The sequence below is a fragment of the Patagioenas fasciata genome, chromosome 6, assembly GCF_037038585.1.
Source record: "Patagioenas fasciata isolate bPatFas1 chromosome 6, bPatFas1.hap1, whole genome shotgun sequence".
NCBI lineage: Eukaryota > Metazoa > Chordata > Aves > Columbiformes > Columbidae > Patagioenas > Patagioenas fasciata.
The window spans coordinates 32,053,459-32,067,853 of record NC_092525.1 but is presented as its reverse complement, the minus strand read 5'-3'; the positions used below and the strand labels follow the sequence as shown (position 1 = coordinate 32,067,853).

General features: G+C 39.6%; 1 protein-coding gene across 3 annotated transcripts in view; it reads left to right on the top strand.

The window, feature by feature from the left end:
• Positions 1-14,395, top strand: part of BTBD8 (BTB domain containing 8) — a 42,026-nt gene continuing 27,631 nt past the window's right edge. The window contains exons 1-5 of one of the 3 annotated variants that reach the window (XM_065841648.2): positions 1-322; positions 390-575; positions 9,018-9,289; positions 10,189-10,306; positions 13,289-13,378. In XM_065841648.2, coding sequence (XP_065697720.2) covers positions 219-322; positions 390-575; positions 9,018-9,289; positions 10,189-10,306; positions 13,289-13,378 — 770 coding nt within the window. In that variant the 5' untranslated portion in view covers positions 1-218. Of the gene's footprint in view, positions 323-389; positions 576-1,956; positions 2,592-9,017; positions 9,290-10,188; positions 10,307-13,288; positions 13,379-14,395 lie in introns of those variants that run through there. The other 2 variants (XM_071810433.1, XM_071810434.1) reach the window with 2 other exon arrangements.

Below are 14,395 nucleotides of genomic sequence, written 5' to 3'. Positions count from 1 at the left end.
CCCGGCGCGGGAGCGGGGCCGGCCGCAGCCGCTCCGCGGGGACCCGGTGTCTCGGTGTGCGCCCAGCGCCGCGGTCACGGGGCTGCCGGTGGCGTAAGGAAAGCGCCGCTGGCGGCCACGCGCGCTGTCCCGGTTGTTTCGTGAGTAGGGCGGGGCGCCCCTTGGCGGCGTCGGTAAGGGACCGTCCGTCAGTCCCCGCCCCGCGTCCCTGGCGGCACATGGCGCGCTGCGGCGCTGCGCCGAAGGGCCCCGGCCCGGCGGCGCTGGAGCGGCAGCGGCTGAAGGAGGCGCTGGCCGAGCAGCTCCGGCAGGACCTCGGCAGGTGGGCGCCGGGCGGTCGGGGGAGCGGCTCCCCGCGGGGAGGCGGCGGTAACGGTCCGTTCCCGTAGGTTGTTGGCGGAGGGGACGCGCTCCGACGTGACCATCCGTGTGGGCGACGCGGAGTTACGGGCGCACCGGGCGGTGCTGCTGGCGCGGGCGCCGCGGCTCTTCGCTGAGCTGGGCAGGGGGCGACCGTCCCGGGAGGTGCTGCGGCTGGACGGCGTGGGGCCCGCGGAGCTCCGGCGATTCCTGCGGTGAGTGCGCGGTGGGCGGGGGCGCCGGGGCAGCGGGCACCAGGCTCGGGCTGATGGGCCGGCACAGCGCTGCCCCTCCTGTGGCCTTCCTCTTCTGTTTTTCCTGGTGTTAACACCTGTTCTAAAGCTTTCCTATTCAAAGCAGCATCAACACAGCCTTCCTGCGGCGTCTGCAGAGAACTTTCCTGTAACTTACTTATTTTCCTCTGCCTCGGTCCCTGTCCCCTGCAGCACGTGGCTATACGCTCCACCGTAGTGTGGTTTTGTATGGTATGTAAAGGCTTTGTAATAGAACAAGAGAAAAAGCAGCAAAAATCCCAAATGTATCCTTTTAAATTGTCTGTGGTTGCTAATATCCATGTTAGCAGGATTACCTGATAAAAAACAATGAAGAAAATCTACTCTAGTGTCATGTTAAAAAAAAGAGTCACGGATTTGGAAACCTAGGAGGACTTCATCAAGTTAGATAAAGATGAATCAAGTTAAAAACTGTGTGGCCATCACTGAAGTCCTAGAGACCAAGGGCTAGGCAAAAGACAGCACAGCTTTCCCACAGAACCAGGATCCCAGAGTGAGGTGCCGCACCATCGGTGCAGCATGGGGGCTGGCTCCTCCCTGGGAATGGTGCAAGGGTCGGCGTGTTCTCCCATTGCCAGCCATTAGCCTGTATCTGACATCTCACTTGTCTTGCTCCCAAACCTTTGGTGAGTACAACAGGGGTGTTGGCTGGTGCCCCCACCACACCTTGCAATCCTCCTTGCCCAAGTGCCCCTATTGCTTCTTTCAAAGAACTGGGCAGCGCTTCCTTTTCTCTAGCAGAGCTGTGGTGGTGATTTCTATGAAACAGGGCTCATGTTGGAGCCCATCAGCACTTTGGGGCACGCACAGGAGCAGAGTGGTGGCACTCTGGGATTTCAGATGTACCTAGAAATGTACGCCCTTGCAAGCTCTTGAGAGTGCTGGCAAGAGGAAGGGGTGCCCAAAATATAACCTATGCTGACCTTTCTCTCTTGGTTTCACTCGTTCTCTCCTTAAATTTGTACATAATGCAGCAAGTGGCTATAAAAATAAGTATTAAAGATACTGAAATTATAATAACTATGAAAGAAAACTTTTTTTTAACTGAGAATAATATCAAAAAGACAGAATCATTGTGGAACAGGCTGATAAATTGGCAGTGGTTGGGTTACTGTCAAAGTCTGGCAGAAGCATTAGCAAAACAAGTGGTAAGAAGCAAAACAGCATGGGTTTTGTCTCGTATTTTTCCGAACTTGATTATTACTTCCATTTTGTTAATTTGCTTCACATTCATGTGAGTGGTAGTACAGCAGATTTTCATGCAGAAGCATGATAACACAAATTTAAAAGATTCCAAATGAATTTAATTAGGAAATAATTATTTGGAATAATAAATTATATAACAGTAGATAAATAATTATTTTTTTTCTTACATAAGCACTTAATATGCCTACAGTTCATTGATACCTGCTTTCAATTTTTCCTGTGTTTGCTGGGGGCAGGTAATGATCCCCAGACTCCTACATGTTCTCCAAAAAGCATGGTACTGAAAAACACCTTTAAATTCTAAACAGCTCATCTAACTGTAAACCTCCTGTCTTTTCTGTGTGAGTTTAGATTCTTCAAATGAACCTCCCCCTATATTCTAGGCTGTGTATGAAGTGCATTTGGTAAGAAGGTTGTTTTTTCTCAACTTAAGGGATTCAAGCAGCACTGAAGACTAAGCTAGCAAATGTGAAAATATGTGTCACAGAACACAGTGGAGTTTGACCACAGTGAACTATTTTGGACCAAGGAAGGATGCAGCTTTGGTTGAAAAGAGCCTAATTTACTTGTTGGACTGATGACTTCTGCTGACATCAGTGGCTACTGAATCTTTGTCATTTCTTACTGCTAAGATGCAAATTAATTAGTTTTTTGCAAATCCAAACCAGTGCCTTAAATTACTGCTTGAGGTTGCCTGAAAGCTCTCCTAGTTCTTGGAGTGTGTGAATTGTGGTGAGTTGTAACAAAGACCTGTAGCTGCAGTTGAGCTCTTGAGATAAAGTTGTAGTCTTCTACAGAAGTTCTAAGTTTTCTGCTTATAAATACTGTTTCTCTGTAGAGCAGAAGTGGAATACTAATATAGTTATGAAGACTTCATCAAAGCTCTAACAAAATCTCATTCCTTTTCCTGTTTGTGTCCAGCTTTTATTTTAGCTTCCCAAGTGAAAGTATCTTTCCTTGGGGATTTAGGGATTATTTTTTTTTCTCACAAGCTATATCTGGCATGCATCTCAGTGAGACTCAGTACTTCCTTTGGGCCTCTATCTCTCTTAATCAGGAGAGATATAGGCTACATGTCAGTTGTGTGCTGAAGGCTCTGCAGCTCCTCTTACCAGTATTCTGAGCATTTTTGAACAGGTGTCTCCCTCCCTGTACTTGCACTGTCACAGGACACAAGAAACTTGGTCACCAGGAAGAACAGCATGCATATTGTAGACACCATTAACCCTATGTTTTTACCCCTTGAAGCTAAGGTAATACTGACTCTGCCTTCTGACACCCTTCTGTCGCTCTTCATAACACAACTAGAAAAGGGTCAACAATTGCAAGTGTGTTGATGGCAGGAGGTGCCTGCTCAAGCAGGGTTCTGCAGTCTGCCGTGAGAAGCGAACAACGTAGTATCCCTGAAGGACAGCAGTCTGTAACAGATCATTAGATCATCAATATCTTGCCTTTTGAGAGGCAAGCTGATTTTTACCCTTGTGGTCAGAAAAATACCGCTTTAGGACTAAAAATCTAGGTATTATTCTCATTGTCTCCTGATATTTATATTAAAGGGATCTGATCTAAGGAAGGACAGAGAAGGACCTAATGACAGTCAGATCCAGTTAAAACCCAATAAATATGGATCAAATGCAAAGGAATACAGTTGTCATTGTGACGTTTACTGCCATGGGGGTTAATTTGCAGCACCAGCAGTTGACTGAAAGTAGACCAGCCAAGGCTTCGACCATGTTATGTTTGAATAGTTCTGTATCAGGAAGCAGAAAGACACTACATCTAGCCTAAGAGCAGACAAAAACATCCTTGAAAGTAAACTCCTAGACAGCATCATGACAGTAACTTCTTTCTGTAGACTATATGCACACCTTTCCTTTGTAGAATAAGCTTTAGGTGGCAGCAAGTGCTATTAATAAAACAGATACCCTGTAGCATTGTTCCAGTTTCATCTGTCACTTAGTCACAACTCTTGCAATCTCACTGTTGCTCCTGTCTGTCAGAATCTTTCCTGTTGGCAGGGGAAAAAAAAAAAAAAAGCCAAGACAGAAGGTGGGTTACCTGTTAAAATTATGTGAATTCAGACTGACACTACAGAACATGATCTATTTTCAGCTTGACCTTCTTTTGCATGTGAGGTTTACATAAAGCAGTTGCACCAAATACAACACAACTTGTTTGCAAATATTTGTTCTTTAAATATAATTCCCAGTTACAGTTCCATAACATTGGATTACAAAGTAGCGAAAAAGGGAAACATTTTGTTAAACAGCTTGTGCATGAGATTATTTTTACTGATGGCTAGATTGTTGTAGTCCTCACTGGATACGGGCTATTTTGGAGGGAACAAAGGTGACTTCTGCTCGTGTATGCTGAATTCCTTTATGCTTGTGCCTCAGCAATCTTACCCTTGATATCTGCTTCTGCAATCCCCTCCAGTGGGTAATGATTGCAGACTATTTCAGAAGAATAGCATGGCTCCCGTGTTCTTGAAATTTTGTGGGTTACACAGTTTACTCTGATATGATCCTTCCTTTTTATCCTCTTACCACTCATGCCTGTTGATGTGGTGTACCCTACCATGCAAGGAGTATCTTCACTGCCTCATGTAACTTGAAAACAATCTAACTGCAAAAAGGGGCTTTCTGTGGCACTTCCAAGTGCATTTAATGGCTCAACAACTATTCCTTGTATTAAGACATAAGGGAATCAGCAATACAGATGAAAAAAACCTGCCCCTCCCAAAACAAACTGAATTAACAAACCCTGACCTCTAAATATGGGCAACGTGAAATTTGCTGTGACTGTCTTCAACTTTGTGAAACAATAAGTCCTGACTTCTGGAAGTCAAAATGCTCTGTAAAGGCTTATGTGAACAGTGAAAACTGAAAAAGTTAAGAACAAACTATTGTGAACCAAACTGTTTATTTCCCAGGTTAAGGGATTAGGGAATTGTCTCCTCTGAATAGCTAAGCTGTTCTAACTGAATGGCTTTCGTTTATCCAGCCATGTTCTCTGGTCTGAGATCATTACCACAGCACCAAGTTAGTTTGTTGTGGTTGTAAGTATGAGCAAAGCTAGTCATTGAGAATAATTAGACTTTGCTAAGCAAGGAAGGTGGGAGGGAAATAAGTAAGATACTACATGAAGCCTGTAGCTTAGTTTTTATGGTATCTCCTGTTAGGTGAAGAAAGCCTTCACCGTGATGGCTTGTTTCTTTTGATGAAAACAGGCTTTGGACACATGCCGAGCAATGGCAACCTTATCTCCTTTCCGCACACATGCCTACTGAAAAGAACCCACAGCATCTGCACAGCTTGTAAATAAAAGAAAAACATAATTTGTCCATTTTCATTAATTGTATTATCTCCTTAACTACCAAGTAAGCATCCTGTTTTGTCAATCTATCTGTTCTAAAGTTAGCATGGTATCTTTTTTTCAGGACAATTAAACTGAGGCACTGTCACACAGCAGACTTTTCCCCTTTCCTTGTGTGTCAGACTTTTGTGCAGACAGCTTCATGCTATCCATAGTATCTATGATGGAGAAGTTTCTGATTTTCTGATAGGCTTCAGGATTAACAATCAGTCTGTGTTGGCAGTTGATTAAAAAAAAAAGAACAGCAAGATAGAAAAAAAAAATCTTCCCTGGCGTTAATGGCTTTCGTTCAGGCCTGCTTTGTAATCTCTTTACCAATGCTCTGCAGATCTGAGCATATACACAACATGTCCATAACATCATATACAAGATCCTGTCTGTTTAAACAGCAAGTGTCTAAAACTCAAAAGCACTCCTCTACTGACATCAGTGACGTGTGTGTACACGTATGTAGAACTTGAAGGCAAGGGTGGCAGGTAACTGTCCTCTAGACAAGCTTGCAGTGAAGAACTTTCACCCAGAGCAGGTGGAAGCAGCACTAGCAAGCATTTGAAAGGTGGATGCCTAAATCACTGAGAAATTTCATTTATTTGGTTAACAACTGCTTTGGGACAATAGGAGAGGCTGTCCTAACAGCTTTCAGGAAAGTTTGGTGATAATGGTGTTAATTTTAGTGACTTTTAGTGTTCTTGGAAGTAACAACAAAAATGGGTTCCTCATTATTTTAAATACGGTATGTTTTTAAAATAAAACCTGCCCTTTCTTACTTCCCTTATTTGTGTTGTCTCCATGGTCACTAGTGGCATAGACCATTTCTGTTTGGGATTTTGTCAGTCTTGCAGACAGCGGGTTTGGTGCACAGTAAGGAAATGGACCTCTTGACTTGAAGGATGAAAGAAGTGGATCATAACTCAAAATTGGTTTTGACCCAAATAATATCTTGGGATTTATTGTTAACATAAAAATGTCTTACTGATTCTAGTCAGTATTGCTTTTGTGGCTGTTCTGAGAATTACATGATTGTTCTAATGGGACTGTGTGGTTTTCGAAACTGCAAGGTGTCACATGTCTGCAATGGATAGAAACAGGTGGGCCTTAAAGTCAGCTCTAAGGCTGAGCAAATTCCCAAAGAATTTTGCATTTTGTTGTGGATGAAAGATTTCCCTAGCTTTTATTTATGCAGGAAGGTACCATTTGATACTCTGCAGAAGACAGTCCGGAAAACTTCACTCTGCCTTTAGAAATGAGCCTATAAAATAAAGGCTGTTGCCAAGCAAAGTTTTCTAGAACAGGTTTTAGAAAGTTGCAGAATCTTCCATCCTGGAAAGAACATCTACTGGTATTTAACTGAGATAAAGGAAAATTTCTAAAACATGCTAAAAACATTCTTGCTGCCTGTGAAGCAGAATAATGGATGCCTCGAGTCTTTCAATGCAGGAAAGCTACAGTCTGTATTAAGCAGGACTTTAATATGCAGATGTTCTGCTGAGTTTCTGAAAGTAATAAATCCAGGACTGTGGCTGGATTTTAAACATTTACTGAAATAACCAAGGCTCCTTGAATTTTTATAGGAAAAGGTTAATTTCAAATAAAATAACTTGCTCATATCTAGAAACCAGTTTCCTCATTCTGGTGTAAAAACATGCCACTTCTTTTATTTACAGAGTTCCTGGTTGCAGTAAGCATGCCATTTTTATTGACTCAAGCCCTAGTGATAACAGAATTGCGTTCCTGAGGTTTCTTATGGAGATTATCTGAAAATACCCTGAGAAATCCCAGGCGATTGTTGCCTCATTGCCTACCTTATCAGATTCCCTATACACGTTTTTTTAGTTACTGGCAGAAAGTAAGCAAGAATATTAAAATAATGAATTTATAGCAAAGCAGTGTGTCTGTTACTGCTAATTTTCTTTCTCCCTCAAAGTCAACTCGTACTGTCTTTACATGTTGAATATGCAATAGCTCTGCAGCAAGAGAGCGGGGAGTAAGTAAAGTTCCAGTGTAAGTTTAACCTCAGTGTTATGAATGGCAATTTTCTGTCAACAAACCCTTACTCCAGGGATCTTCCTGCAGTTTTTCATATTCAGTATTCATTACCAGTTTACTTCTGTAACTGTAGTATTTGCTTACATCTGCTGAAGATGCAGAGATAAGGTGGGAATTATCGGATTTCATCTAGTAGTGCCACTCTCTATGTGACTTCTAGTGACATTTTTGGAAGATCTGATGTGGAAAAACAACTTGAAGACAAAACTTCAGAATACTTCTGTGGAATTTTGAAATTTCTAGGTTAATTTGGCTTCTACTCTGAATTTCTGTTCTTGAGTCCTACTGCCATAGAGCTGTAAAACACAGAAGTTGGGCACTGAGAAGCATAGTGAACAGGGAAAATGTGTGGAAGTCATGGTCTTGAATTTTGTAACGAATTGCAAAATATCTCTGCCCCAGCAAGCAACGCCTGGTCCCGTTCTTAGTAATATGGCATGGTATTACTTGTCTGTGCCTCATACTATTGTTACACCGGGTTGGAAAGTACTATAAATATGACAAGCAATAGATGGTCAGGCCAAGTTCACAGGTTAGGTCTGAATGCACATACAGGTACAACAACTTCGAAAACCCATGTAAAGAGGGTCCACCCTTCTTACTCTTTCAATGTGAAATTTGAATACACCTGTCGCACGTTTTCCTGGCCCTTGCTTTCAAAATCTAATCAAATATTAAAATTCCTATTCCCTACATCCTTATTTCTTGTCATTGTCTCTTGGTGAGAATGTGTATCACATAAACCAAATTCTGCCTAACTCATTCTTTTAAATATAGGACTTAGGAAGGAAGATGATTTCCTCGTATGCCTTTGTATGTTTTCTCTGCCCCTTTAGAGGACGGTGTTCAAATTACATACTCCAATTACTATGGTCCCAGTATTAACAATAAAGCCTCTTTGCCATGGAGTGACTCAATGCAGATCTGTAAGCACATCTGCTAAATCAAACTAACTGTAGCTCTTCTGTTAAACTTTGCTAACTTCATCTATATGGTATGAAACCACTGATACAGCGTGTTATCTGTTCACATTGACTTTTTAAGGCTCCATTAAGTTGCTGGAGTGCAGTATCTTTCTATAAATATGAGAACTTTGCAGTCACAGACTAGGCTTTGTGATCCTTTCCAGATCTTGAGCCAAAAATAAGCTGGTGAAACAGATGGGAAAGTGGGAAGCTGGAATTACTCTATGGGCAAAGGGAAAGCTCTTGGGTAATCTGAACTGCAAATTTTAATGCTTTCAAACACTTCCTTTGAAATTATACTTATATCTCTAATTCCATTCATTTATATCACTATACCATTCTCACAGTTTTGTACTTGTAACCTTGATGTTAGAAGGTATTTATATTTGGGGGTTGGTAAATTTGATGATATTAAAGGGCAATCAAATGCCTTTTCATGGTCATACTAAGATTAATAAATCAGTTGTCTGTCATTACTAATCCAGCTTGCTTCTGCTTTTGCCAGTAGATGTAAGAGAGAGAAACCTTTGTTCTTTTTAACCTGATATTACATTTTACTTATAATGCTTGTTTATGCTTTTTCAAGCATTGCAGAAATAAGTTTTCCAGAGATACTGTTTTACAAAGGGCTTTTTAGTTACTAAGCACTGTAGAGTCCAGCTTTTGTGTTCTGGTCATTAACTTTGTTAGAACAACAACAACAAAAAAGTCATTTTTTGTTTGTTTTGATCAATTGAAAAATTACAGTAGTAAACCTAACATCATCTTCTAGGCTTGTATATTCATCTGATAAAAATCTTAAAGAAGCTGAGGAGCTGGCTATGATGAAAAAAGTACTGGAACCCAAATTAATACAAGAAAACAACATCACTGCTCTTCAGAACACTCAAACAAACGTGAATTGTCTTGAAGATGGCAAAAGAACACCTGTTGATCAGAATACTCCAAGTGGAGCTACACAGAGAGAAGCTGCTTGTTCATCTTGTATTGAAGAGAAAATTCCAGACGTAGTCGTGGATGCAGAAAGTAACAAAGCCACTGCAGGTAGGTTTGCAATTATACTTCTGTTTGTTTATTTTTGGTTGGTTGTTTTTTTTCTTCTTTTAAACAATTATCCAAAGACTTATACAGATGTAAAAATGCAGGCAAAGATTAAATCTGTTGTTGTAACACGGCTTATTCTTTGCTATGGTCTACCTCATTCTCTCACACTTCATAAAAAGGAATTGCTGTAGAAGTTTGGCAGGAGCAGCTCCCAGCCAATGTGTAGCATAATAAATCTGACAGGGCTTCCAGGCATCAGGCACGTTCACCAGCATCCTGTCTGTCCCATCTTCTCTGTGTAATACAGCAAACTTGAATCCTCACCACATGGGACTTCAGTGGAGCAGAATCTCTCCATTCCTTTCCTAGCAACTTCCACTAGTTCCACTGTTTTTTTATGAGGACTTTAGAATCTTTCAGAATCCCTACTGCAACTGTGAATGAAATTAGTAACACGAGGAAGTGTGTAGCTGCATCTCAGCCGAGGTGTTGGCTGCTACAGCTGTGTCAGTAAGATGGGATCAAGCAACTAATGCATTCAGGCAGGAGCTTGCAGCACGGCATGACCCTCAACAACTTCAGGCCCTGCTTCTCTTTAATGCAGAGGTACCAGATCTCTGTACAATAAATGAACTGGTTACATAATCTTAAGAAAGAATAACTATAGCACTTCTATAGATATCAAATATGAAGCACTGGTCAATTTTCTGGTATCTCAAATTAAAACAAGGAAAAGGCAAGGTCTGGATCACCTCTCAAGGAAAAATCTAGGTTGGATATACAATATTAATAATTCTCGTTATGTCAGATTCTTGTCAAATATTTTAAGCTGGTTATGTACTGTCACTAGTCTAGTCTACACTGGCAAAGTGGAAATAGCTATTTTTCCCCATCTGCAGGTAATTCCAAACTAGAAGCTGCCTCTGTGTTAGGAGAAGACTTAATGATGCTCTACAAGAAGCGCTGTTGTCCAGATATTAATATTTGCATAGAAGGCAAAGATTTTCAAGCTCACAGGTACTTAAGTATTTAAAGTTTTTCAATCAAAATCCTTCTAGTATAAAACGCTGCTGGCATTGTATACCTATAGTAAATCATTACTGGTGCTGTTACCTAGCTGTGAACAGTTACAGGTTTGGGGTCTTACGTGAGAAGTGGCCATACTTTGATACTAATGAAAATTATTTATCTTATTAATTACGACTACTGTGAGAACAATCGCTTATATAGCACTTTTTAAGATTGCCATTGTAAACTAATATAATGAGTGTATATAATCATATATAAACACTGTGTAAGTCTTCTTTGCTAACCTTTTCAAAAATAGTCTGTGCTCTCTAAAAAAAATCGATTAATAAACTATTCAGAACAAAATTACCATACAGGTAGAAGATTTCTGAAGCAGTAATGATGTATTTTTTTCTGTTCTTCAGAATCTGTGCATACAGAATGATTTTACTGTCATTATTTCAGTCACGTATATGTAAAGATTGTCAGCAGCCTTTATTAGATCTAAGGTCGAAGATTATTTAAGAACTTTGGCTTATTGGACTTCTGTAGCTTCAGAAAGCAAATTAAAGCGTCAGTACCATTGCTTGTACCATTGATAAGAATTTGTTTGCACTGAGATAGCAAACTAGACAGCTTGTATTTTGTTTCCTTTGAGTATATAAATAACTGAGAGAGACTGTAAAAAAACCTCCACTGCTTTTAGTATTTTCTCAAGACAAAACCAGTGTGTGGGGGTATTACCGGCACTACAAATATCTTTACAGAAAATATCTCGCGGTGGGGGGAGCTAATGTATTTTTTAAATAATAGGAGATATTATTTCCAGAATGTAGAGTAGTTAGGCATGTTTTTTTCTTCTGGTCTACACTATAGGAAGACGTTCTCAAGTTCATAACTTTGAGAAAAAATACTTTAATGCAAAAAGAAATTCAACAAAAAGATTCCATCAGCAGAGCCTCTTTAAATTAGGCCACTGACTGCCTGGAGCAATGTATCTCGTCTAACCCGCATCACAAAATATGGCAGTAAATCATACAGAAAACAAGGATGTTCTGAAAAAGGGACAAGATTTGCTTGGTTTAGTACTGCATCATGTGAACAGCAGGAGTGAATAAGGGAAATCTAGCTTTAGGTATAATTGTGGTGAAAGCACCACTATTTTAAGGGATTTTCAAATAGGAGACAGCTTAAGCCCCCACCCTCTCCCACCAATTTATCTCAGTATTCTTTACTTTCTTGTGAAGCCTTGTGAACTTGGAACAGACTTCCAAGCATGAGCAGCAGCGTTCTGGGAGCCCCCACGTTACATCTGCCTCGTGCTGGGTTGAATTCTTACAGAGCTCCGAGTGGAGCAAGTCAGTTTCTTCACTAATAAACTTGTGGCACAAACCATGACAGTAGGACAGCACAGATAAATTTACTTTCAATTCATTTGGTATCTCCATGTTTTTTGTATGTTAAAATTTTATCAATATGTATTTAGGTAATACATACTTGTCCATACTTTACTGAGTAGCTCTGTTATTTAAAGTGAGTCTTTGAAATATCCACCTCAACTATGCCCATGCAATTGATCTAGCCCTGTTCATTGCTAAAACTTATTTGGGAGAGGATGACAAAATTGGTGATAGTGTATTTCATACCTATATGATATTGTGTTATTGTATCTTATAAAACCAAGATCTTGTGTGTATTCAGAACTTCACATACTCGAAGTTGTGATGCAATACCATTTACATGTGGACATATTTTACTGAGATATGAAACATTCTGTAAAAGCTTCATTATTATTATTGCTGGATCAATCACAGGAGGAATGTGCAAGAAGCTCCTAATTTAAAGTACTAAGACTTCTGAAGCAGGAGGAGGGAAGAGAGATGAGAGATTCCAGAATATATAATGACTAGAAAAGAGACCATAAATAGCACTTGTCTTACTTCTTCCTACACAAAATGAGAGGGCGCTGAAACATTTTAAGAACCAACAAATACATGAAAAAGGAAGGATTCTCGTGGCTAATATAACATTTTGCTGTTTCTGCCACAGGAAATACACAACATAAAGTAATTCTGTAAATAATAGAAAGCTTAGTAAGAGTCAGGAAAAAACTCTATGTATGAAAATATTATCTACAGCTGCAGTAGCCTAGTTAAGATACATAAAGACTGACACTATAACTGGTGTAAATCTGGAAGGCTGAAATTACAAAGCAGTTTTCTTCTCTTCCTTTTTGCCCTTCCACTTTAAGAAGACCCTGTTGCAAAGGTCTTCTCATCTGGGTTTTTCTGAAGACAGTGATACTGGTGGAGATACTGAGCTACACAGACTAGTCTGGATTTCTTTATTGTCTTTGGGGGAAGCAGGAGGAAATCCAATTAGCTCCTTCATGGCCAGTTATGCCTTTTAAATATAAAAGGGTAATAAGTCTAAGCAGAAGTAACTGACAGCGTTTCTCAAATAGTGCTGGAAACACACCTCATATTGGTGTAGCATAGGTTAGTATCAAGTTTGACTTCTAGGATGTGCTGGTAAGTACTTGGCCAGACAATTTCAAGTTAGAGAAGTTTTATACTTCTCTTATCTTTTCAATAATTACATATTTTGTAGTATAAAAATAATTTAAGAGATCTAGCATCTAATTATTTGGCTAAAATTGAGCTCTATAAACAAGGTTATTTACTGTTACTTGGTAAATAAAACAGAAGAAATAAATTTGCAATTTTATATTATATAAAAGGAAAATGCTTGTGACAGTAACTTTGTGTGAATGTCAAAGTCATACTAGAAACAAGCTTTAATTTAGGAATATAGAATACTGGTTCTTTTTCTTTAGTGTATTTTGAAATTCCAAGCATACTGGGAAAAAGGCAAGCAGTATACAGATGACACCTTAGTGCATAAAGGGCAAAGATTTAAGTAAATATTATCAAAGAGGCTCATAATAAATATTTGTATCTAGCGGAATTACATTTACTTTTTCTCTCTCAGGGCCATTTTATGTGCCAGATCTAGTTACTTTGCTGCTATGCTGAGTGGAAGTTGGGCTGAAAGCTCCCAAGAGCACATCACTCTTCAAGGGTAAGTGTCGTCTGTGCAAGTCATGTGGGAGCAGAGGTGGGCAACTGAAAATCACTGCAAATACCTAACAACTGTGCTGTGTGTAGAGCTCTGAAGATTAATCTGCCTTGACACTTTTCTTTAACCTGATACATTTCTTGAGTACTGTTTTGACTTCAGTATGAAACAGTGCATGTAGTGTATTTAATATTGTCAGATAGCGTAGGGAAGAATTATTTTTCAACAGCACAAGAGTACTAATCCTTTTTTGTAGAGTATGTTTTAGTATTCACAGTCTATTTTACAATTCTCTCACTTCACGTTGTACATGTCATGGAAAGTACTATGAGTGAACAGTGTATACTATTTGTACAATAACAGTATATTTACAATGTAAAGACAAAGAATTACATTTTTAAAACAGTGTTTGATAATTATATTTCAGCATCATACACTAAAACGGTTTTGACTAGTGTCCTTGTTGGCAATGGCTTTCTGTGTGAGAGATGAAAATAATGGAGCTGTCAGTGTAGGATGAATATTAAGACTTTGGGGGCTGCCAGGTTAGTTCTCGTCAATAGCAGAAAAATCAATTGAAATACATTAAATTTTCTTTAAAATCAAACCAATACTGATACTTGTAGATGGTAGCTTGTTTAGTTCAGGCATGATGTTGGCTAACTCAGCTTTCTTCAGAAAGAACTGTGTACCTTAGAGTGTTGTAAAATAGAATTGCTTTGTGTTAATATAAAATTGCTTGGCCAAGTGATACTTTCTCGTATTTTCATAACTTTAGTTTTCTGTCAGTGTAATAATATTGCTGCAAAATCAGGAAGGTTATCCGTTGATTTGGTTATAGCTTCCTCATAAAACAAAGCATTTTAATTGATTCCTCAGCTTTTCTGCTATGCATAGTATGTTTTAGAGGTTGATAGTCAACAATTAGGCCCTTTTTTACACTTACCTCTCTGTAACTGATTTCTAACTTGCTAAGAAATGTTCATCCCTGCTTTCAGCAGAGGCTTTCTCCTGAGAAGT